Here is a 24,216-nt window from a genome sequence, read left to right as displayed (position 1 = left end):
GCTGGTGTACTGCAGCAAGCACCAACTCATCTGAAGTGACCTTAAGAAAAATACTTACTTCTTACCAACTCTAGAGATTGAATGATTAAATGAACATGTGAGTACACAGGTGCATATTAGATAGATAGCCAAGGGGGATGTTTACTAAGTGCACTACAGCAATGCCTGGCTCATCTGCTCCCCTGAATCCTTCAAACTACAGTTTAATGGTAATTACAACAGGATCATACTGCTCCTCTCCAGCCCAAACACGGCAGCTTCCTGTGGCTCGGCCAATCAAAACAGCCAACTGCACCAGCTCTCTGCAACCTGCCTGCTCCAAGCCCCTATAACAGCTAGTAAATGGACTGCATGGGCTTGCATACACACATCAAAAAGGGAACTGGTCCAGTTTAACCCACTGAACTCTGATTTTCCCTTTGTTTCCCCATCATAAAGCAGTTTCAGCATTAGAAAAAACATTTTATATTTCAAGGAAAATATGTAGATGTCACCATTTTATAAACATTTTACTGTAATTCGACATATTTGGTATCTTTGGGAACCTTGGGATTGCCACTATAATAAAGGTCTGTGGGTTTGACCAAAGCTCAGCAGTGCAGTATGCATTTGTAATGATGCAGGTTAACTATTTCAGAAACTAAAATAACCTAAAGTGAATTTACGACTGAGAAAACTCATTAACTGAAAGGAGGACGAGGTAAAGAAACACTGAAGGCAGCAAACGCTCAATACATTTGCACTTAAGACATCACCATGGTTCAATACTGCGACTCAGGAGATTAAAGCAAAATCTTTCAGAAAGCAAAGTGTTTGCTCAGCCAGTAACTTGATAGCATGCTGTATAGCCGTGTCTCTTCTGCACTCCAAGTGTGATAAGAGAGTAAATCTACACACCTGGTTACTTTTCTCTGCCTGGTTGTTCCTATTGGAGTCGGGAAAGTGGATGTGGCAGCCCGTCTCCTCCATCACTTTTTTGATGTTGTTGCCCCCTTTACCGATGACGTGGGAGTGCTCTGTGTGGGAAACATCCATCTTCAGAGTTACCCTGTTACTCTGCTGAGTGTGAAAGAAGAGGGATGGGAAGTAGGGGTGAAAAGATTAACAACAACAATAATCTCTCAGTGAGTGGAACATGGCACTAATAATAAAAACTAACTGCTAACTTCATTGATTTTCATTATGTAAAGCTTGTGTTTAAATGTCTACGAGGACTTTCTCCTCAGCCTCTGCAAACACATCAAGGGCTTGCAGAGCTGTAGCAGCTCCACCAGAGCAGCTTCAAGTGGCAACTGTAAAGTTCATTTCTGCAAAACAGATTCAAACATATTCAAAATTTCTCTGTGAAAGGAGCAAAGTCTTGGAACTGACTACCTGATCACTTGAAAATTGCTGCAGACTTCACTATTTTTAAGAGAGCCACCAAATCCTGGTTAAATCAGCAACACAACACACTCATGTCTATTTTTCCTCTGTTTACAACTGTGTCTTTCTCTAATTTTCTGTAGTTTTCTGTACTGTTAATGCATGTTTTATTGGATCTTGCAGTAATCAGTATAGCTATCTGTTCTTCAGCTGTGCTTCAGTTTGTCCATGCACACTGTATTGGTCCCTATCAAATAAACCGTAAATAACAAGTAAATAAAAAAAGTAAGCTGTATGCAGCTCTGAACAAAAGTGACCATCAAATGGAATTTGTTACATTAACTGTGTATATATGGTGCTCCTCTTAAGAAAATGTCATGATCGAACTAATAACAGTGACAGACAATGACAAAAGACAAGAAATATCAAATTTCACAAACTAGATTTCACACAGCAGTGCTTTCACGCCAGGTGGCATTTGCTGAAGCTGCAGGTATAACCTTTTCCCCAGATGACAGAATGATATGCATTCACGCCTGATCGATGTTGCAGCCTACCATGTAGCATTATCACTGACACATACACTCATGCAACCAACACTGCTGTATCTGATAAAACCAAGCGTCACCAGTCAACAATGCAATGAATATCTCTGTTTTTCCAGCTGTGTGCTATTTTTATGAGAACAGCCAAACAATGAGGAGCAACAAGACAAACTGCAGTGTTTCTTTCTGCCCCGGCTTCTCATCCTGCCCCTCTGGCTACAAATACTGTTTGACTGAGAGGCCAAGGCTGCATCAGTCCCTCTGCTAAATCTGGAGTTGAAAGTCCTATAACCAATAACACACCACATAAAGCCTTTCAGATGTTACAATTATTCAGAAAAGAAAAACAGATGGGCATCAAAACATGCAACAAATCATTACTTAAAATAAAAATGCTTAATTAAACAATATTTTTGATATATTTACCATAAAAAATTATCATCATGACAAATATGGAAAACACAATGCACTGAGACAATCATGTGTGGTCCTTGAATGTGGATGTTCTGGAGTGCATCGGTGATTGTCTGCCCGCAGGGGGTGCTACAATGCACTCAGCCAGGTATGTGATTTTTCTGTTGCCATGGAGATGAAGCCTGCATGCACACTGCAAACCACTACCAACTCAGAATGTGAATAACGGCCAGATTAGTGCCAACTGGTACCACACTGCTGTGTGCAATCTGTCATTTGGGCTGCGGGAAAGGGCCAGTGAAATTAATTCTGTCCAAATAAACACCAGGGAAGGTAGAGTGAGACCGATAGACACAAAACGAGAAAGAGAGTGAGAGTTAAACACACGTATACTCAATCATTACAGTGATTTAAAAAAAAAAAAAAAAAGATAACTGTACCTTTGTGTCGAGGACAGACATGATTCTGTCTTTGGCTTCCCTCACATTCTCCCTCTTCCCACAAACCTTGATGTGAGGATCTGCAGAACATCACCGGAAAAAATAAAAAGGATGAGATTAAAAGCAAAAGAGAGCACACTGGAAGTGTGTGTGTGTGTGTGTGTGTGTGTGTGTGTGTGTGTCTGTGTGTGGGAGAGACAGAGCAAAAGAGAGAGATAGAAATATACAGGAAGAATGAGTGAGACAGAATGAAGTGCAGAGGCAGAACGAGCAAGAACTGGGACAGGAGTTTAACCCATTTAACCAAACATGACACAAGCAGTCTGCATGTGTAAACAAATTGCAGTACATCACAGGAAACACCGCGACAGTAATTGCTGCTTTGAAATCTGCCGATTCTCATTAAAGTCTGTGAGAACTGGGTGGGGTGGGGGGGCTGTGTGGGATTATATTCAGACACTCAGCCAGTTGAGCTCAGAGAAATGCTTTGGCTTATAAACAGCAACAGATAATTGTTTTGCTATGTATTAGCCTCAACAGAGGAGAGAGTGACAGTCACATGTGCGTCACTTCATTCCCCAGAACCTCATTCTGTCAAATCACTGCAAAGGATGTAACAAGAGCTCTGCCCATTTTCCAACCTCTTTCTCACAAGCGGTGTGTGTTTGTGTGTGGCTTTGGTTGTCTCTGTATGCGTGCACTGAATATACAAAATATTATGGACACTTACAGAGAATACACTGATGATGTGAATCCAGGTAAAAAGCCACTATGCCTTATTGATTTCAGTTATTAAATCTATTCCAATCACAGAGGAGATGTGGATAAAGCAGATGAGTTAAGGAAGGATTTTCAAGCTTTGAGACAACTGAGATGGATTTTTTTGTTCCTGATATTGAGTTGCAGACTGACTATCTCAAAATCTGCCAGTGGGGATGAGGTAATCCACCTTGTTTCCAGCACAGTTTCACCTATTTCAGGAATTTTTCTGGAAACAAATATGAATCGGCTGAAAAAAAAGGCAAAATAAGACTGATCAGCCCACTCGTATCGAGAAAAAGACATCTGATTCAAGGAAATTCTGCAAACAGTTTGATTAACATTGGAAAGCCACTGGAAGATTTTTAAGAATAATGATTTTAAGACTTTTTTTGCAGTGAATATATTGTGCTTTTGGTGTAGAGGCAATGGAAGAGACATAAAAAAGCAAATGAACATCACCTTAATGACCCGATACCACGTTGCAATTTGCTGAGTGAATGTATCAAGTGAGATCATATGAGTGGAGGTAGTAATAGTTAGAGCTAGCTGTACGCTCAGAGCCCTCCTGGGCCATTAAATACCACAGCTAAGATAATCAAACACTGCATACCTAAACCATTCAAGGCTAATGCTTGTGTCTGTATAGTGTTGGGTAAGCCTACATCTGGCTCTGTCGCACGCCAGGCCCCCAGAGAACATGAACGTGAAAACAAACACATGCACGCAAACATGGCGGCATGCACACACATCCCAGCATGCACGTCCACGTGCACTCGCACACATCCAGAGTCCACTGCCCCTGTTAACAGTGTGGAGTGGCAGGAAGTCAGCTAAGCCCCCTTCCAGGAATACCCCTCCCAACACACACACTTTGAGCATCTCAGATTTACAGTATAGCCTTCAGACAGGACTTGCAGAAACAGATTTATTGTTACAAAGTCGTTATGACCTCAGAGGTCGCTTTTGTTGCCTTTTGGAGCTTTTTAGAGCTTGGGAGTAATAAAAAAAAAAAAGCTTGAATGGTTCAAAACTGAACACAGCAGAGAAAAAAAGTGGCTAGATCTCTTTTTGTACCAATGAGCCAAGCCCTCAATTTACAAAAAAGTTTTTCACTTCATCACGTGCAACAGCCCACATCAGAGAATCCCTCACAGAAAGCAAACCAAGACACTCTGCAAAACGCTACAGGACAGCACATGATCCAAGTTTGTCTCCTTTAGAGAGCAGAGTGAGATGGCTTGGCTGAGATGTGGAATTTGGATCTATGGGAGCCTCAGCTCTCTGTGTTTTATGGGCAGAGGAGACCGTGCAAGCCACAGCCAGTAAACTGGTGTGGAACTTGTTGGAGTGACACAGTGCCATGCAGTCCCAATGCTTTAACAGAGACACAAAATCACAAGAGGGCGGAATAGCAGTCATTAAAATGATAAGAACCTAAACAAAAACAAGATCTGAAAATCCCGTCCTAATCCAAACTGAGATGAAACACAAGAGGGCTGGGCGCCATCGGAGACAGGGAAACAAAGGAACAACAACAGCTAGCGCGCTCAGGGACCTATCACGGGCTAAGCATTTGTTCCAGGAAATTTTCCAAACATACAGCTGTTGCTGTGGACAATACAAAGTCTTCCACTTCCGCCTGTGGTGCCAACTCTGACCATTAGGGGGCGTTTGGTCCTTCCACTGTCCCTGGTCTAACCTGCACAGCACATCTGGCAAACATTAGCCAGCCTAAACGAGTGTTGCAGAGTCGTGATGTAGAACAACCCCCGCATTTTTGAAGTAGAGTCTGCTGTGTGTTCTTATTTGATGATTGATTGTAGAATAAAAAAAATGAACCCCTCAAGTTTTAATTTGGCACATGCAACACCTATAATAACAAACAATAACAAGGTGGACACACAGCTGCAACATGTGAGAGGTTTCAGTCGCACGGCTTGGTAGTTTCACTTGACAGAAAAGGAACCTTTTGACCCCCGTTTCTTACTGGCAAAGCAAAAGCATTTTTCCAGTTAAGGCTTACATCCGAAAATACCACACAAATGAAGGGAATTAAGTCCTTTTGGCTCGGCCATTCTCATTCAAAACAGCTGTGGAAATGTTGAAACAGACAACTAACAATGTTGAGTGTTGTTAAGAAATTTATCAAATACAATAAAAGCGGGCAGACCTTAATAATAGCTTTAAAACGATAGACTGATTAGGCTGCAATTAAACAATTTGTCATAATGAGGCAGGGCAGGTAGAAAAGGACAGATTAGCTTTAGTAATAAAAACGTTTCATTTAGTTGCAGCACCGACGGGGAATAGTGCTTGGACATGTAGTATTTATCATCCCACTGGTTTATTCTGAAGGTGCAACACAAACCTGGCTTGTGCATCAGCAGCATAGCTCTTTTACTATAATAAATCACTGACAGTGTATTGATGACGGCTTGCTCTGGAGGCTGACAACTGGCCTTATCGCACTTGTGCAGGTGGCAGAGATAGTTAGCTGCAGGTGATATATGCAACAGAGAAACTGGCACTTTGATGGAGTGTGGACTTGTGCAGAAAGAGGTTACAAAGACACAAACCCCCTCACATCTGCCTCTATCCTATGGAGTGTAACTGATCCCAGGCAGCAGCACAGGAAAGAAAACATTAATGCAAGACACTGGGAAAACAAGACAAAATAACACTCTTCGAGATTAGGTAAGATAACTTGAAATAATCTATTTCCCCTGCCAACAGAAAAACGGTGTCACTGGCTATTTCAAGGGCAAATGACGGTAAACTACCTGTGGTATTGTGTTGGTGATATCCAGCGTGTAAGCAATGAAGGAAGATAGGAATGTGGGTGTATGTCACTCATGTCTCTGCTAATTTTCCTGATGGCATCCTTCAAGTTTTACCACCAGGGATAGCATCTCCAGTCCTCCTCTGTAAAAGTCAAGGTTGATTACTCAGGAAAAACTTTACTTTTCCTAAGTATTCCATCCTGTACTATGCTATGTCTTTTTTCCCTTGCAATCTCTCTTTTTCTCTCCCACCCGCCTTCCCTTTCTCCCTACCATGACCCCAGGTTGTTAGTGAGAACACATGGTCAGATCCACATGTGTCTTGTCTCCAACAGACACAAAAATGCAACACATGCATTCGCTCACAAGATAACTGCAAGTGATTAGCCAACATTCTTCCCTGCTGTCCTCTCGGTTTACGCAATACTGAAAGTTTTGACGGCCAACAAATCACGGTGCAGAATTTTTAATAGTCTCACTGCACACACAGAACATCAACAACTCCCCAATGGAGCAGCAGGTTTTGTGAATGAACTGCTAGAGGTGGACGGATGACTGTCCAAATGGAGTGGGCAGGACCCACAGTCGATTAATTTATCCGCAGGGAGAAAAACTGCCGAAAAATATTCTGATGTAACCTTGTCAATTTTTTTTTTCTTTGTTCGGACTGAGGAAGTTACATAATGTCACTGGATTCCACATCTGGCTTGAGGACGCACACTGGCAACTCTCCTGGGGACAGCAAAGTGGGCACAGCTAAACCCCCCACCACCTCCACCACTATCACCACACACCCACACACGCACACACACACACACACTCCCCCAATCCCCTTACTCCCACCCCGGAATAGCTTTAAATAGCTGTGATAATGTTTTATTGGCAACACAGTGTTGGAACAAGTCAGCCATTAAATGCATGAGCCTCAATTCCAGCAACTCCCACCCCTCTGCCCCCAAGTAAAAATCACAAATTCTGAGCACAGATGAAATTACTGGCCTGTGAGGAATGGAAAGTATGCAAGACTTTCATCTTTTCAAACTTCTCACTTCAATTTTGAACAATGACTGCTATCTTGCAACCTTGAACTCCTTCTCTCTTGTCCGGCTGTCTCTAATGACTTGCCTGTGTACATTCTTCTGGTTAAAATAACATCAATTCTTAATCATTAACCTGACCCGAGGAGGGGAAAAACAAGCAGAAAAGAGTTTATATTGGAAATCTGCACATTAAATTTGGTTAAACATACAGTATTATTGCTGTAGGTGGTCACATATCTGACTATTTATGTGAAATAAAGAGCACTGGAGTTAATAAGCTTATGGAAACCTATGGACAGTTATTGCTGAATAAAAAAAAATGATTAATTTGATGATGCTTGACTGTGAGCATGTGCAAATCTGACATCAAATAAGCAGACCAAACGTATCAAATACTCCAACCACACTTGGCAAATACAATGGAAACAGTGCACGACTCAAATCATGTTGGCATTAGAAAGAAAAGATGGTCACCTTTCTTAGATTTGGCTCCGATCTTCAGTTTGGAAGGCCAGGCTATCTGTGTTTTGGTCTCATCCATGACCTGGAACAGACAGGGGTCATGTGTTATTTAAAACAAATGGATATTTCAACATAAAGCAATCATAGTGTTATAAACTGTTTGCTTCACTGTAAAGCTAAACCATTTCTTGCACGGTGAACAAACACTATTATAAATGCACCACAAGTGCCACAGTAAAATGGAATATTTCGGACACCCAAATACTGTAATACGCTTGAATCAGATGAATTGAATGGTCTTTGATGGTTAACCATTGCTCAGTTTTACGTGGAGCCATGGTGTGCTGCTTCTGTGTTTAACCATGGCTTTGGCGAGGTCTGAACTATGGACAGTTCTTCATTGCTTCAACCGGCATACTGAAACTGGTTTCCCTGTGCTGACTTTGGAGAGCACACACGAGCACAAGGTCTCAGCCGTCAGCAATTATACAGAAAGGCCTTACACATGGAAAGGAGAGAAGAATGTACCAAAGGCAAGAAAGCCTTATAGGCTGTGGGACGCAGAGAAGTCAAAGGAGCTGAAATGTGTTTCAATACAGTTTAAATATACCTACTGAAATAAGCTTATATGTTTCCAGACACTTTATCGTTTCTGCTCAACACCCACACCCTGAAAAAAGAAAAGAAAAAAAAAAAAGAAAAGAAATCTAGCGAGTGCACTTGGCTTTGGAAAATGTGAAAAGTGTCAACAACAATCTATGTGAGAGCGTTATGACAAGTCTACTCATCATAACCAGGAGCATATGCATGGATAGGAAAGTGGTATTTTTGTTCAGTAAGAAAAAAAAAAAAGAAGTGACACTGAAGCACTGGTCCAGTATATCAAGCAGTTCCAATCTGGTGAATCTGTTACTATACATGACCTTGTGCCCCTCGTCACCACGAGGGGGGCTCACCTTGCCTGGCTGGCTTCCTAGCTAGGAATCAGCACGACCATCCAACTGTGTAAGAAACCCCTGACATGACTAGTGGTTCATGTTAGTGGAAAAAAACAAGGGAAAAAATGTCCAAGCAAGACTTTATTCAAGTTAGTCAGAGCCTCGCAAAAAGGAAAAAAAGGAAAAAAAAAAAAGAAGGGCTGAGAAACTCTCCTGACGGCTCTGTCCTCATCCTGCACTTTCCTTGTTTTCATTAAAGGTCCTGTCGTCTCTGTTTGTTTTAATGCGTTCCAGGGGTTTGTGTTTTCGCGGCGGAGAAGGAACGGAGGTCTGGCAGCCTCAGCCACGTGAGCTCGCACCCCAGGACTGCATCAGCCCATTATATGAGCTGAGACTGCCGCATCAGTTTTACCGGTGGTCTAATGCATTATGCAAGGAGCCAAGGCAAATGCAAGGGAGACTATATTAAGTGCAATCAGCTTTCTCTATAAAAAATTAGATGTTAGGGATTATTATCACTGCTTTGGAATTTCTCAGCGCTGTTAAAATACTTTTGCATTAGTATAAGCTGCAAGGACAACACCCTGTATTCCTGTGGGAACTGGCATATAAATCACAAAGGCAAATGCTTAAATTCCTCCATATGTTCCCTCTGGAAGTGGCCTGCTCTGTTCAGCCTCCTTCACAACAGATTCTGACAGCCTATTGACAGTCAGTCTCACACACCTGTAGCGCAGAGAGATGGTTTCAAAAGTCGCTCTCATTCGGCAGCTACACACCGGAGTCCATGATGGTTGAGTGGAAGCCTCTTCAAGCCTCACTGATTTTCTACAACATGCTATAATCACATTAATATGGACAACCTAGACGAGTACCAGCGCAGAGGCCTAGACCACCTCACTGCCATTAGCAAACCAAGATAAAATAACTTTAAAAACACTTTAAGGCAGAAACAGTAAATTTTACTCAGAGCAACAGCACTGATCTTATCAAATCCAGCTGGGAGACTGTTTTGTTTTCAGGCTTGCAATATAGCAAAATGGAAAGTTAGGAACTTTTCCTAAAAAAAGCAAAAGTTAGTTAGCCCTTGTAGAAAATGGGATTCTGCGTTCCAACCAAAAACAGACCGTTGCACGCCAAAAAATCATTGCAAAACACATTTGTTATACAAATGTGTCTTGTTGATGGTGAGTTACATTTTTCCCTCTCTCTCTTAAGCTCTTGGCCCCTGCTGCCGGTCTTTGGCCATTCTCTAATGGCAGAGAACGAGCTTTCCAAGCAGTTATTCTCATGAAATCTCTTGGCTGTGGTGCTGTGCTCACTCCCAGTTTCTTCCCAGTGAAACACAGAAGCAAAAGGAACTGTCATATTTTCGTGCACAATGAACATAAAATTGGTTCCCTTTCACATCACTTCTCATGTTCACTGGTAATATTACTGTGAACCGTAATATTACAGTATATCACTGTGAACAGTAATATTACAAAGACTGAAATAAAATTACAAGTCTATTAACACAGGATTGCTTTTCACACAATGAAATTTATACTACCCAGAATCTGATATGTTCTGTTTTTCTGAGTTTATATGTGCCCTAGACAAGGGTGACTAATCTCCTGCATGTTGCCCTCCTGTCTCCTTCATTTTTTTTTTTTTTCTACAGTGGACCATATGAACAAGCACAATATACTGTATCATACTGACCCCTGTGGGTAAATGCATTTTTTCCCCCCCTCTAACAAAAGTCACATGTTGGCTCCATCAGGTGAACTATTGATAAAGTCAAGTCTGTAGGCCATTCTAATCCTGATAATGCTGAAATATTGCTTTGATTCTTTCTGTCTTTCTCCTTCATTTTTGCAGAGGACTCTGCTTGTGTCAGTAAGGTGTTCACCTAAATACAACAAGAACTTCATCATGGCAAAAGAAATTTTACACTGCATACATGTATGCATGTATGTGTATCTTGCTGGATGCCTTCAGGAAATGTCCTTTCCTCCATTCCTATCCTAGCAGGTAGTGTATGTGGAAATACAGTTAATACGAAGCAGAAGAGAAACCCATTACTGTCAGGTGAAACAATGGCGCTTCAGATGAAAATGACAAGCGTATGTTGATAGAGGTAAATGCAATCATATTTTCTAAAAAATGCCCAAACTTTAAGGCCTATTTCATTCCTTTTGCCCTATGGACTTTTTCTCTATAGGGTCTTGTTCAGAGGAACTTGTTTCCTGTCCAGCATTGCTGTTCTTGGCAGGGCCCTGCAGATGGGAGTGATTTCTGACAGACCACACACAATTTTAAAGGGTGGATAGCGTTTATTTTTATGAAGGGGCCAGCAAATACCTCTCAAATGGGTCAAGATATTTGCACAAATTGGGTTACCTATACATTTAATGTTCTAGCCTTTCTTCTCTCTGCCACCACACCCTTTTTGAAAGGAATAAATACATATATATGTGGAAATGATGGTGTTTGCTTTCATGGCTCGGCCTTGAGATGACGATTTGGTCTCAGAGGTTTCTTTTGCTGGTGCAGGTAGACATGTGCGGAGCTGTAAATCAAATTAAACAGGATATCATTAAGGCAATGTCATGAAAACGGCACATATGCTCGACACACGTGACTGTGTGTGTAAGTCTGTGTGTGCGTCTGTATGTGTGTATGTGTGGCACACCAGTAATCAACATGGCTGGAGCAAGTCCTGCTTCCTGCCCTGTACTGCAATGGTGCAGCTGTTGATTCAGCTGGAATGTGTGTGTGTGTGTGTATCTACGTGTGTTTGGGAGGGGGACAGAAAGGGTTGTTGTGGGGGTGTAGAGGGGTCGTAAGCAGAGTTAGAAGAGACTTGACTGCGAAGAAAAGGCAGAGCTTGACGCTGACAGCCTAAGCCGGAGCATCCCCACGAGACTCTGCAGTCTTAACTGAGCGCATGTTAACAATTCAAGTGCTAACTCGGACCACAAGCCCCATTACATTTGGGGGTAAGACCTCTAACTTAGTGCTAAGCTAAACATATGCATGGTTCTGAAAGAGTAACCCCCATTACAAAGAGGGCACTTTTATAAAAACATCCTACTGTTGAAAAACATCAAGGGGAAATGTCTTGCAAGGGATGAGGCACCAGAAACTATTTTAAGTTGGCTTAAAGATACGACCAGCAAACATTTGTTTATATATTTTGTTGTGCTGGAATTCATAATAGCGTTCTCATTTCAACATCTCATGATTTTCTGCCAGCCACACATCATGGCCGCCTTGAGTTTTCCTATTTGCCCTATTTCAGTGCAGAACTACAACACACTCCAGCTCTACAAATCTATGGAAATGGATTAAGCCTGGCGTGAGATCTGAGTGCAGTGGCACTTGTATATCATGCCTGGCATCCCACAACTCCTGGGAAGGCGAAATTGGAAGGGGGATGAGAGATGAACTGGCCAGGGGCTCAAAGGCATCTCTCAACTTCCACTCAAATCCACTCCAAGCTTAGAGAAGCTGGTCTGGTTGAGCCAACAGCTCAACCAATCCAGCTTGGGCTCTTCAGCAGTCGTGCGGCTCAACTTTCCCACAGCTCTCCAAAAGGTTTAATGGTCTGTGCCATGCTGTGACACTCTAACAGCTCACGGTCCAAAAGTTTCACTGCACAGAAGTATGCTAAAATGTTCAATGGTGGACGCTTTTATTATGAAACGAGTACTCCACATGCAGAAAAGTCCCTTTGTTGCACCAGCCTGATAGCCATGGTACATCAACAATTTAATTGGCCACAAGGAGGAAACAAAAGGAAAACAGCAGGAGGGAATAGAAGAAAGGATGGAGTAGCAGGAGGGGAAAAAGAGAAAAAAAAAATGTGAATCAGAGACTAGAGAGTAAAACAGATGGAAAAATGGAGGACAGAGAGGGACATGGAGGAAGAATGAGATTCCCCAATGTGAGCTGAAGGGATTCGCACACGGTTCGTTTCCCGGCTGTGGCACTCTTCCGTGGTCCCAATTTGTCAGCAATCTTCCCTACTTTTCCATTGAATAAATACAGTCCTAAACTAGTAGGGTGGACCGCCTGCTCTCTATTACCAAATACTGCTGTGGAATCAAAGGAAGTCTGACAGACGGTGACTAAGAGGGGCTGATCAACCACAGAGGTCCTCTGCTGCTGAACTCTGTACATCAACATGAAGCAATGCTGAGGCAACTGTGAAATTTTATTATTCAAGTCTACTAAGAATGTGTTTACAAATGACCTTGGACTGCCTTATTTCAGCAAGGGAATGGATAACTTGCTATCCACGTAATAAATTAGTCTCACTAAAGTGTGTGTGGCACATGGGTGTAATGGTAGGGCAGGAAGTGGTCTAACTAAGAGTTTCCATTTTCATCAGCTTCAAGGTAATTCACACACCTCATCTATTTTATTTCAACAATACAGATCCAGATCCCGATGCAATGTTTATTTTCCTGACTTCAATTGGGCATGTAGGGTGATCACGCTATCAGAGGGAAACTATACAGAGTTATCCAAACAGAAATTGTACAATGAAAACATGACTTCAGTGCTCCTCCTGCGGGTCCTTCCCGGCCTGCCAACCCAAACAGCCGCACACTAATTTCTAATTATTGACGATTTAACCTCAAGTAACCATCATCCGTTGAAAGAGCTGTGAAAGTATCCAAGCCAGAGCCTTTAAGATTCATAAGTGGTAAAGCCAACTAATTAATAACCAAATTTTGTCAGATTAGCTCTGTGGAATGAGCTACATCTTGAGCACTAAACACCACTATTTCCCCAAAATGAAGCAGGAGGCAGGGGCAAAGTTTATCTAGATTTCATGTTAAAATTCCATGGAGGGAATCTTATGGCGCCTGGTTTGCATTATTTGGTTTTTGAAAACTGCTTCGGGGACAGTTAAATTGCCTCCCTCTTTGACTCAGCTTCCTAACCTCCAAAACCAGACACGGAAAATAGACAAAAGAGGAATGCTAAAACAAACCACTGTCCATCATTTAGTTCATTACAGCCCATTAACATAGTATAGAGGGACCTCAACATATTCAGGAAAGCCAATTTTAAGTAGGAACAAATGAACTCACACTTGGGGAGTTACCCATTATTAACAGGGTGCCTATAATAATGGATCACAAATTCAATCATGACTCACAAGAGCAATGAAAAGGTCTTTGATCACATGACAAACAAACAAAAGAAAAGCAGATGTCTTGTCTTGATTAATTCCAATAACTTGGCTTTCATTTATCATGCCAAGAATGAAAGCAAAAGGAACTCGGATTTGGGATATTTTATGTAAATTGTCAATCTAACAATATGAGTACAAGATCAAATGAGAACTTCCCCCAACACACACACACACACACACACACCACTAAATTAAGCAAATACAGCAGACCAGATCAATTAGTTTACCAGTTAAGACATTTTACACAGGCTAGGGCTGTACCTGACTCACAATTTCCAGAGTAGACTCGGGGCACCACTTGATTAAACCATAAAGTCAGTGCCCCTTTAGGACAAGATAGCTCCACGCTGCTTTGATAAATGACCACCATTATAAAAATCTAATTTAAAATCCCCATATTGAACACTTTTAAAGTCCATTTCACAACACATAGGCAAACCCTCCATGTCTGCAAATCCTTGTTCTGCTGCAGATTATGAGACTAGAGACCGGTTGAGCCTAATCAAGAAAACTCCATGTGTCAGTGCTTGCCAGATCAAGGGTCTTTCTCTAAAAAAACAATAAGGTGTAACTGCACATAAGATTTCCACTGGACCATTAAATACACTCTAAGCTAAAGAAAGGAGGGGGGGAAACTGCTGTGTCAGCTGTGTTGTGGGATCAGAGCCCTGGAGTGATTGAACATCAGTACTGTTCCATTGCTTTCCTTTGTTTTGATTTGCAATGAGGACTGACTGGAGGAGCACCTGACATCTGCTGCCTTACCTCAGAGGGGTTCAGTATAAACCAAAGACAATGCAAACATAATCCAAGTGCAGACTACACACTCACCTTCTGAAAGAAATCCTCCCCACCGTTGACTCTCCCCTCAGAGGCAGCTACAGTGAGAGAGAGGGAGAGAGAAAGAGAGAGAGAGAGAGAGAGAGAGAGAGAGAGAGAGAAATATAATTCATAAAACCACACGGAGCCACTCAATGTTGAATACACAGTGTAAATTGAACAGAGCCAAATCACACTCGGGTTATTAAGTGTCCTAGAAATGTTAGGGTATCTTCACTTAGACCGGTGTTCTTGGTGGATCACCATTTCTTAAAGTATTGTGCTTGGCACAGCTACTGATATTACCCATTTTCAGATCTGGGGGTAAAGTGTTCCAAGTCGTTATATATAATCCCAATGATTGGATATGGCTTCCGTGCAACAAATTGATGGATTCAGCGAAAATATTTGGGCATCTTTCAGTAGCTGTTAATGGTGCAACACATACTGCGCCACAGTAGGGTCAAGTGGAGTCATTTTTCACTCCTAAAAAAGGCTTTTACACTTTTGAAATTAGTCTGTCAGTATGAAAGCCTTAGGGACCTTAAGAAATACCGGAGTTGCACAAAAAGAGATCTCTACAGAAAACAGCATTGAGGAGAACCTTGCTGTTTTTAAGTATTTTTCCAAGCAGATGATAGAAGACCAAGAAACTCTCTCATCTGATACAGTAACCTCAATAAGGACAGTTGGCCCACCACCAAGACAAGTCAAGTCTTTAGTCTCACCAACACATCTGCAAGTCCTTCAGATTGCGGCAGCTCTGTTGATGCAAAATGCATATCTGCTCTCCAAGGAGAATTCTCATGTTTATCTGTCATTTGGGACGGTGAGGATGGGGAGGGTAATGATGCATTTCAGGCAGTGTTCTCAAGATGGATTTGCTGCTGTCTGTGCAAATCTGGGTCAGGAGCAGCAGCGGAGTTAGTGTGGGTTATGCAGTCATAAATATTGGCCTTGGTGTAATGACAAGAATGATGTTATGATTAAGTGGATCCAAAGTCCTGCTATGTTTCAACTGCAGGGGAACAACATATTTATTTCAGAATAAATCTCCGAGATATATCAAATTTAAGAGTGATTAATGAGCTTTAATTGGTGGGTGGAAACATTAATGTTGGCTTAAACTGATATAAAAATGCTGCAAAATAATGTTTTTTGGTGACCGCACAGGGAAGTAGACATGGATAACATTCCTCATATCAGCAGAATACTTGTCAGAGTTTAGAGAAACAGGGATGCTTTGGGCTGCAAAGACACGCACAGGTTGATATAGTCCAGAATCATCTTATCAGTGCTTTTTTTAACTGTTAGTTGACAGTTGACATTGCCTTTTTCACTCTGCTGCCAGAGTGAAGCAGTAGATCCAAACCAATTCCTTCCATTCTCAGTGTAAACTGTCAAAAATACAGTAATAAAAACGCTGAATTTCAATTCCTTAAAAGTTAGCTTTTCTGGAGAAATTCGACCTCTGCAGGACAGTAAAGAACATTGTTTTTTTTAATTATTATTTCTTGTTTTGATTCATTCAATGTTAAACTTATGTAAACAAGTAAAGACAGTTGCTCTCATTGAAGAGAAAACCAAATAACATAGTCTGCCTGCAATGCTCACACTCTGGGATGATGACCACCATGGGAAACATGGGTGTGAAAGGACTTGTTATGACTTTACCCGTCAACACCATGTATCAACACACCAACAAAGCAGATGAATGACCCTCGCCAAACACGGTTTCTTTTTCAACCAAATCATATCATCATTGCCCTTGGCAACGCAGTAATGCGTACATCACTAGTATTTAGCACATGTTTGCACTTATATAGACTCGACTGTAAACAAGGCCAGTCCACAGCTGTCTGACATGAGCGCTGGCTTGCTCTGGCTGAACCAGTAAATTTCAGACAAAATGCCTCCACACTAAACAGTCCGCCCCCATTACATTAAAAATGGATTTATTCTGAGTTCGCATTGGCTCATCACTCAAAAGAACACAGAGAAAAAGAAAACCGAAGAGGGTTTTCTATTAGAAACAGATGGAAACTGTGGTGAAAATGCTAGTATAGTAGCATTACTTTAAGGAAACAGTCAGTTCATTTGCATAAAACAATGATGGGAATGACTCTATCCTCCAAATACCGACCCTCTATCATCCTTATCCCCTATAACCCACTGCACGGATTCATTTAAGACTTTAAACACACTATCATTCAAAATATCACCCAAGATTTAAAGATATCTTGAGGGTCCCTCTATAACCAAGGACTCAACTGTCATGAGTTATCATGAAATCATTCACATTTTTTTCAGCACCTTCTTTAATGAAACAAAGAGCTGTCAATGAAAATTACTTTTTGTGTAACCAGACATAAGTGCTCACACTACATTTGATCAAGTAGCTTGTGTGTTCTGTGTCCAACAAAATAAGATGTCATCAAAAGGAACACTTAATTTAGAGCAAAAAGGGAGACAAACCTAGATAGGATAAGGCTGCCCTGCATGGGGTCAGTGAGGATCACGACATTAACAGGCATCTAGCATCAACAACACTGATCTGGAGGAAATTTCACAAACTGTCCAATTTTACTTGATAAATAAGGGTTGGATTAGAGGCTAAAAAAAATCTATGTTCTTTGTGCACATGCACGTTTGCCTCATCATGATGATACTACATGGGATTGTTTACATCCGATATTTAGGTTTGAGATCTTCCAGCTTTGAGTGGAATGAGCAATTCTGACTGAAGTTTAGAGCTCTTGGGTGGCCTGGAGTTATCAGTGATTACGAAAGCCCTTGTTCCTGCAGTTTCCTCTAGGAACCAAAACAACCACAACTTAAAGTGCTACAGCAATATCTAACACATTCTGCCATGTACCTAACAACTTGTTCTTCTTGTATGTCATTTTTATGGACATACTGGATTATTTCAGTACTGATTCACATATTTAGATATATGAGGACATGGGCAATAAAAAAAATGGAATAAAAGAAATTAATACACATTGTCTTATACTCTAAATTAATTGCTGTCTCTCTTTGTCAGTATTTTTATATCAGCTGCAAAAAATGTCATCACTCTGAGAAATGTCTTTGCCAGTTGTGATTCAAAAACAGACAGAAAAAAACATGGCACAAGACAGCACGATTAAAATGCTAATGACAAACATGCCAAATGCATGGGAGCTTTAGGACTACAATTACCCAAAAATATTCCCCACAGTAAATAATGTATGCCTTTGAACTCTCAATTCCGCTTACCATATATCATACATATCATTTGAACTGTCATTGGCTTGCAAAGTCACTGGCCATATAATGAAGCCCTATTATTAGGCAGAGTGAGGAAGAATAACATTTACTGGAATGAGCATGAAATTAATATGAGGAAAGGGGAAAAAAAGTAAAATAAATCAACACTGCTGCAGTCATGAGGATGTTATCACACAAAGAGACGCACAGCTTCATCATTTGCTTTACAGAAATGTGCAAAAATCAGACACACACTATATGGACAAAATTGGGACACAGCTCGTAATCACTCAGTTCAGGTGTTACATTCAGTCCCATTGCCAGAGATGTATGAAATCAAGCACCTAGCCATCTAGTCTGCCTTTACAAACATTTGTGAAAGAATGGCTCGTTCAAAAGAGCTCACTGAATTCCAGCATGCTACTGTAATAGTAATGTAATATGATGCCACCATTACAACAAGTCAGTCTGTGAAATTTCTTCCCTCCTAGATATTCCACCATCAGCTGTTAGTAGTATTATTGCAAAGTGGAAGTGTTTAAGAACCACAGCAACTAAGCCACCAAGTGGCAGCCACGTAAAGTTACAGAGCGGGGTCACCGAGTGCTGAGGCTCATAGTGCGTAAAAGTGGCCGACGCTCTGCTGACTCAATAACTGCAGAGCTCCAAACCTCCTCTGGCATTAACACAAAAACTGTGAGCCGGGAGCTTCATGGCATGGGTTTCCATGGCCTTATATCACCAAACACAATGCCAAATGTCAGATGGAGCAGTGTAAAGCACACCGCTGCTGGACTCTGGAGAGGTGTAAACTGTCTGTGGAGTGACCAATCACGCTTCTCTATCTGGCAGTCTGATAGACGGGTCTGGGTTTGGCGAATGCCAGGAGAACGTAACCTGCCTGACTACATTGTGCGAACTGTAAAGTTTGGTGGAGGAGGGATAATGCTATAGGCTTGTTTTTCTGGGGTCGGCCTGGGCCCCTTAGTTCCAGTGAAGGGAAATCTTAATGGGAAGTCTATGCTTCCAAATTTGTGGAAACAGTTTGGGGAAGGCCCTTTTCTGTTCCAGCATGACTTAGCCCCAGTGCACAAAGCAGCTCCATAAAGGCATGAGTGGCTGAGTTTGGTGTGGAAGAACTTGACTGGCCCGCACAGAGCCCTGACCTCAACCCCATCCAACACCTTTGGGATCAACTAGAACGGAGATTGAGAGCCAGGCCCTCTGGTCCAACATCAGTGTTTGACCTCACAAATGCTCTCCTGTAGCTGTAATGTCTAGGTGGCCCCATCCTTTTGTCCATATAGTGTTAACAATCAAACGACAGCCACCACCAACTGGGCAGATAAGCAGGAATAATACAGTAAATGAAATGTAAAAACTATTTAAAACATCATTAAAAAACTGAATTCAGTGTTTATTTTTATGAAAGTTCGCCAACCAACCAATGTGTCCAACAAGTTGAAATTTCATTTCAGCACACACACCTGTAGAGGGCATATCCAACTTAAACAACCCGCCTACTTTTGCCATTGTGTCTGTATTACTAGTTGTTGGACTTCATAACTAGCACAAATAAACCCAAACCAAATAAACGATGTACATATAGACAAAGTCAAAAGCCTAGCTCAGTGTCCCTGTAATGAAATTAGAGAAAGAGAGAAATCCAAATTCAAAACTGAAGGTCCCTTGATCTCTTGCTAGAAATTGCAGCAGAAGCCAAAAAACAAAAGCAGCAAAATGGTGGCGTACTGAATGTATTGCCTAGAAACATACTTGAAACATACTGGTGGTTACATTCTAGGGGTGTAACAGTTCAATAACAGTATTTGGGTCAAGATTTTAATTTTGGTTTGGCTGGTTTTGTACATTAGGGAGAAAAAAAAAGAAACTGCTATTTTCAATGTTCTCTGTATTTTGTCTTATTTGCAAAGAGAACTTTTTTTCCATTCAGACTTTTGGTATAACAATATGAAATTAACAAATATTTGCTCAAAGCCAAAAGTCTACTTAGTCTATTCAAAACAAACATATAAGTTGAGTATATTCATTTATTCATCAGTTAAGTGTGTGGTTAGACGGCTCTCATACAGAAGATGTGTTTGCAGCACTGTACTTTGTAGGGTGTATTGAATATTGAATAGTTAATTTTTCATGGTTCAGTTTTACACCATATTGAATGGTTTGTTGTTGTTTTTTTCAGATCAGTTTTACACCCCAATAGATAACAGCTTAAAGGAGGAGGACTGGAATTGACAAAGCTGTAGTCTGGCTCTTGGCAGTGGTGTTACACCGTCAGCACAAAATTCAACAAAGTCAAACGACTGACAACATGGCAACAACCTCAAGCAGTTTGCTCCAACTTGAACTGAATCCCAGTCCACCAAAACTGGTTGATAAAATAGTTCCAGGAGTGAAATATGGAACCATTTTACTTACAGAACCAGCAAAAATCCAGCATATCAAGACCTCAGTACTAAAATTACTACAAAGCTGTACGACTGAAATGTGGGAACGCATTTCTTGTTTGCTATGGTATTATAAGCAGCATCAAATTTTCAGATATTAAACCATCATGACAACATCTAGGACAAGTGAGATCAGACAAAATAATTCAGAAAACTTCAAGAAAGAACAACCAAATATTCTAGTGTAAGTCAATCAATCAAAAAAACCAACACAAAGAATGTGGCAACATTTTCGGTATGTGAATACTGGGGGCTAAAAAGAAACTGTTACAGAACATGAGTGAAAACACACGGGCCATGTGCTGAGAGCAAAACATCCTGTTGGCAGATGCATGGCGTGCAGACCGGCCGTGGGAGAACCCGGAGCAGAGACACGGGAGGGAGCAGCAGGGTGCCCCGTGAGCTCTGGGGTACATTATATCGCAGGGTGGAGGCCAGCACTGCTATCCCACGTGGCTGGTCTGCATTGTGTGATATGTAACACCCAGCCATGTATCCTTGAGCTTCAGATCTGCTACTGTGTGAATGAAACCTTTTGTTTTATTTGAGATCTGGACTTAATTTTATATAGGCTAGTGGCAGTTTTAGCATTCTTAGGCCAGCCAAGTGTTGTTTTAATGTTGCACAGCAGCAATTCGTATCAGGCAGAAGTCTTTGCTGAATTGCTAGGAAGGTCAAATATATGGGTGCGTGTTTGAATGGAAGGAGGCCAAGGTTATATGAGGACAATGCAGCGCTCCTCCTTTCCAGCACAATAGACTGTAAAGGGATCACAACAGAATAACGGCACAAGACCTCTGAGCATGTTGCAATCAACACTGCCCACTTGTGTTTTTCAAAATACAGAGCAAATAACATGACAGTAATTTATGAGCAATGATCTTTGATGTCTCCATTAATTAGGCAAAGTAAACATCAGGGATCCATTTAATCAGATCCACACCCATTAGCATAACCCTCTAATCCTCTCCAGGCAATATTTCAATGCACCTAATCTCCGTTGCTGCATGCGCAGAACTGACAGCGCGTAAAGTTCCTCTGGAAGGCATGGAAGATGCAACACTGGTAGAGGGATTGGTGTCTGGTATCAATTATTTTGTGGACAGAGCAACTTTCCGGGATATTCCGTTGTTTTGGAGTGGAAAGAAGCTACAGGAATGTAAACAGCATTGGATTTCTGCAGTTGTGGCTCAATTCCACATACAACAATCCAGCAAACAACAGATACACATCCTAAATCCAGCAAAATATTAACCACTAAAAAGGATGCACATATTAACAAGACCGCAATGAACTTCTGACATCAAAAATTACCAGGAAGGTTTCAGTCCTTCAGTTCAGCATCCGACATGAATAGTGTAGTAGAGAGAGAGTACCACCTAAACAAAAGCCAAATTAAGGCTAACAAATTGCAGTGACCTTTCCAACAAGGGGCAAATGTCTTACAGCTCCAGCATAAGCCAATATCCAATAATTCTTTTGAGCACAACCCAATCAATCAAACCACTCAACAGTATAGGTGACAATGGGTGACCTTACACATCTAGTTCGAAGAGATCGAAATATCTTCAAAATTGCAATATGCCGTGTGTGTGTGTGCAATATCCAAATCACAAGAGCTGCAATTTTTTGATAAATGGAAAATGTGTGACAAAATATCATTATAAATGAATTTTCTGTGCTACAGAGACGCCCTGGCCTATAAATTGGATTTTCCAGATGTAAGAAAGCATGTTTGTTTGGTACAGACCATAGCAAAATTCACATAATTATTAGTTTATTTTTTTCAGGGAAAATGAAAATTTGATGCAAAAATGATCATTCCCACTAAAATCGCAATATCCGTAAAAATAATTGCAATATAATTCAGCCCCAACTCCTATCAAAAGATTTGTATGAACACAGAGACTATTCGGATCATGAAAAACACAAAGAAACCCAAAGGCAAGAGCTCGATCTTTAAACCACAGATCCTACTTCGACAAATCCCTCTGCACCGACACTAATGATGAGAGGACTAAGAGCGACGAGAGCACAGGGAAGGTCAGGACCAAAGGTGCAACTTGGGTCATTCACAAAAAAGGCTGAGCAAGCATTAAAAATGAGCAAAAATTATACAACCTCTATTTCCCACTGACACGATCGGCACAGGATTTCATAACAAATGCCACGTTCAATCTGAGCCGAGTCTCTGACGTCTCTGTCCAGCCTTTGCTCACATGTAAGTTACTTGAGCTGAATATTAGAGCCAGACATGTGAGGCCCTCGGGTCTGGTTTGCAGGACTACAACTGGTTTGGAAGAACTACAATTCCCAGTCAGAGGCTGGAGCAGGACAGCAGGATGTTGCTTTCACTACAGCCTCGCTCCCTCTCATCGCTGAGCTCTATGGTTTGGAGCAAAGCAGCACTCAGCTGATTAAACATGGAACTAATGAGGAGGCCTCAGGGAGCCATAAGAAAACACACGCAACCACACACACGCTGGGTATGCACTCATGCTCATTCACACATGCATGTAAACTGCACGGCACATTTATGTGTGCATGGGCCTGACTTATGCAGGATTGTTTGTCTGGGCCTCATAATTAACAAGAAAAATTTGTAATTATTAGAGCCAGACACATACTGGATTTTGTGGGCTGATGAAGATGCCAATATTTGGGATTAAAACAAAACAAAACAAACAAACAAACAAACAAACAAACAAACAAACAAAACAAAGAAAAAATCCAATATTGATATCTTGGATGTTATCAAATACTTGTGACAAGGATATGCAATGGAGACATTAGGATATTGTATGTAACAAATCTGACTGTCCAAAATGACATCATTGAAACGAAATGTCAAATAAACGTCCAGAGAATTTAACAATTATGAATAACTATGAATTAAATTATACTTGAATTAAAAAAAGGAAATGATCAAACATTAATTTCTAAGTTCCTACAGTCTCACGTGAGTTCAACTTTTAATTTAAAATTGTGATGATAACATTTTCTGAGGGCTGATTTTCTTCCACTTGGACAACAGGCACAATCAAATTTAATTTCACGGCTTTATCATCATCTTTTAGCAAAATGTCTGGTTATTATTAACAGCTGATAATCAGACATGTTTGTCTTGCTCTGACATACACACAAATTGCAATGACCAACTGTAAAATCTGGATCCAAAAGCTGGACAAAAAAGGGAATGATGCCGTCAGTAAAATCAATTCCAATCCATGATGTTTGTTCTTCAATGACGTGCTTATTCTCATCAATCACGCCTCAACGCCCCACTTCAAAGACGGGATGTTTCTACAAGTGTATCACCTTGCAGCTGACAAGCAGTTGGCAGAGGCAGAGCTGGGATCTAAATGAGAACAGACAAAAAGCCAACACTTTAGTCTCTTTGTGTGCTGCTTTGGCCGCCTTTCGCACAACCTGGCATCCAAGCAAAAGACTCAAGTTCCTGAGAAACACTTCAACCGCTTCTCTGAGACAACGCTGATATCTACTCGCCGAGTAAGGACTGGAAGTGTGTAGCTACAGCCAGACGAATCGTCTGCTTACCCTGACCTTCAATAAACACCAACAGAGGAGAATCCTGAACTTTTCACATTGCTTCTTTTTCTCTGTGTTAAAAAGGATTATTAACAGCATGCTCAGACAGACGGCCATGACTTATTGTCCTATTATGCGTGTGAGATTTGTTTTTTTGCCATTTCAGTTGTATTGTGAGATGTCTGAAATAGGGC

The 24,216-nt window shown here is 41.2% G+C and overlaps 1 protein-coding gene across 2 annotated transcripts in view; it reads right to left on the bottom strand.

Annotated features, from left to right (window-relative positions):
* The window catches only part of bicc1a (BicC family RNA binding protein 1a), a 58,506-nt gene that overhangs the window by 24,411 nt on the left and 9,879 nt on the right, over positions 1-24,216 (bottom strand). Inside the window, exons 2-5 of one of the 2 annotated variants that reach the window (XM_030070929.1) lie at positions 14,769-14,815; positions 7,821-7,890; positions 2,765-2,844; positions 898-1,059 (exon numbers count right to left, since the gene is read on the bottom strand). In XM_030070929.1, coding sequence (XP_029926789.1) covers positions 898-1,059; positions 2,765-2,844; positions 7,821-7,890; positions 14,769-14,815 — 359 coding nt within the window. The remainder of the gene's footprint in view (positions 1-897; positions 1,060-2,764; positions 2,845-7,820; positions 7,891-14,768; positions 14,816-24,216) is intronic. The other variant, XM_030070930.1, reaches the window with a different exon arrangement.

The sequence above is a fragment of the Myripristis murdjan genome, chromosome 15 (genome assembly GCF_902150065.1).
Source record: "Myripristis murdjan chromosome 15, fMyrMur1.1, whole genome shotgun sequence".
Taxonomy (NCBI): domain Eukaryota; kingdom Metazoa; phylum Chordata; class Actinopteri; order Holocentriformes; family Holocentridae; genus Myripristis; species Myripristis murdjan.
The sequence above is the reverse complement of the archived record's forward strand: the minus strand, read 5'-3'. Positions and strand labels throughout refer to the sequence as shown.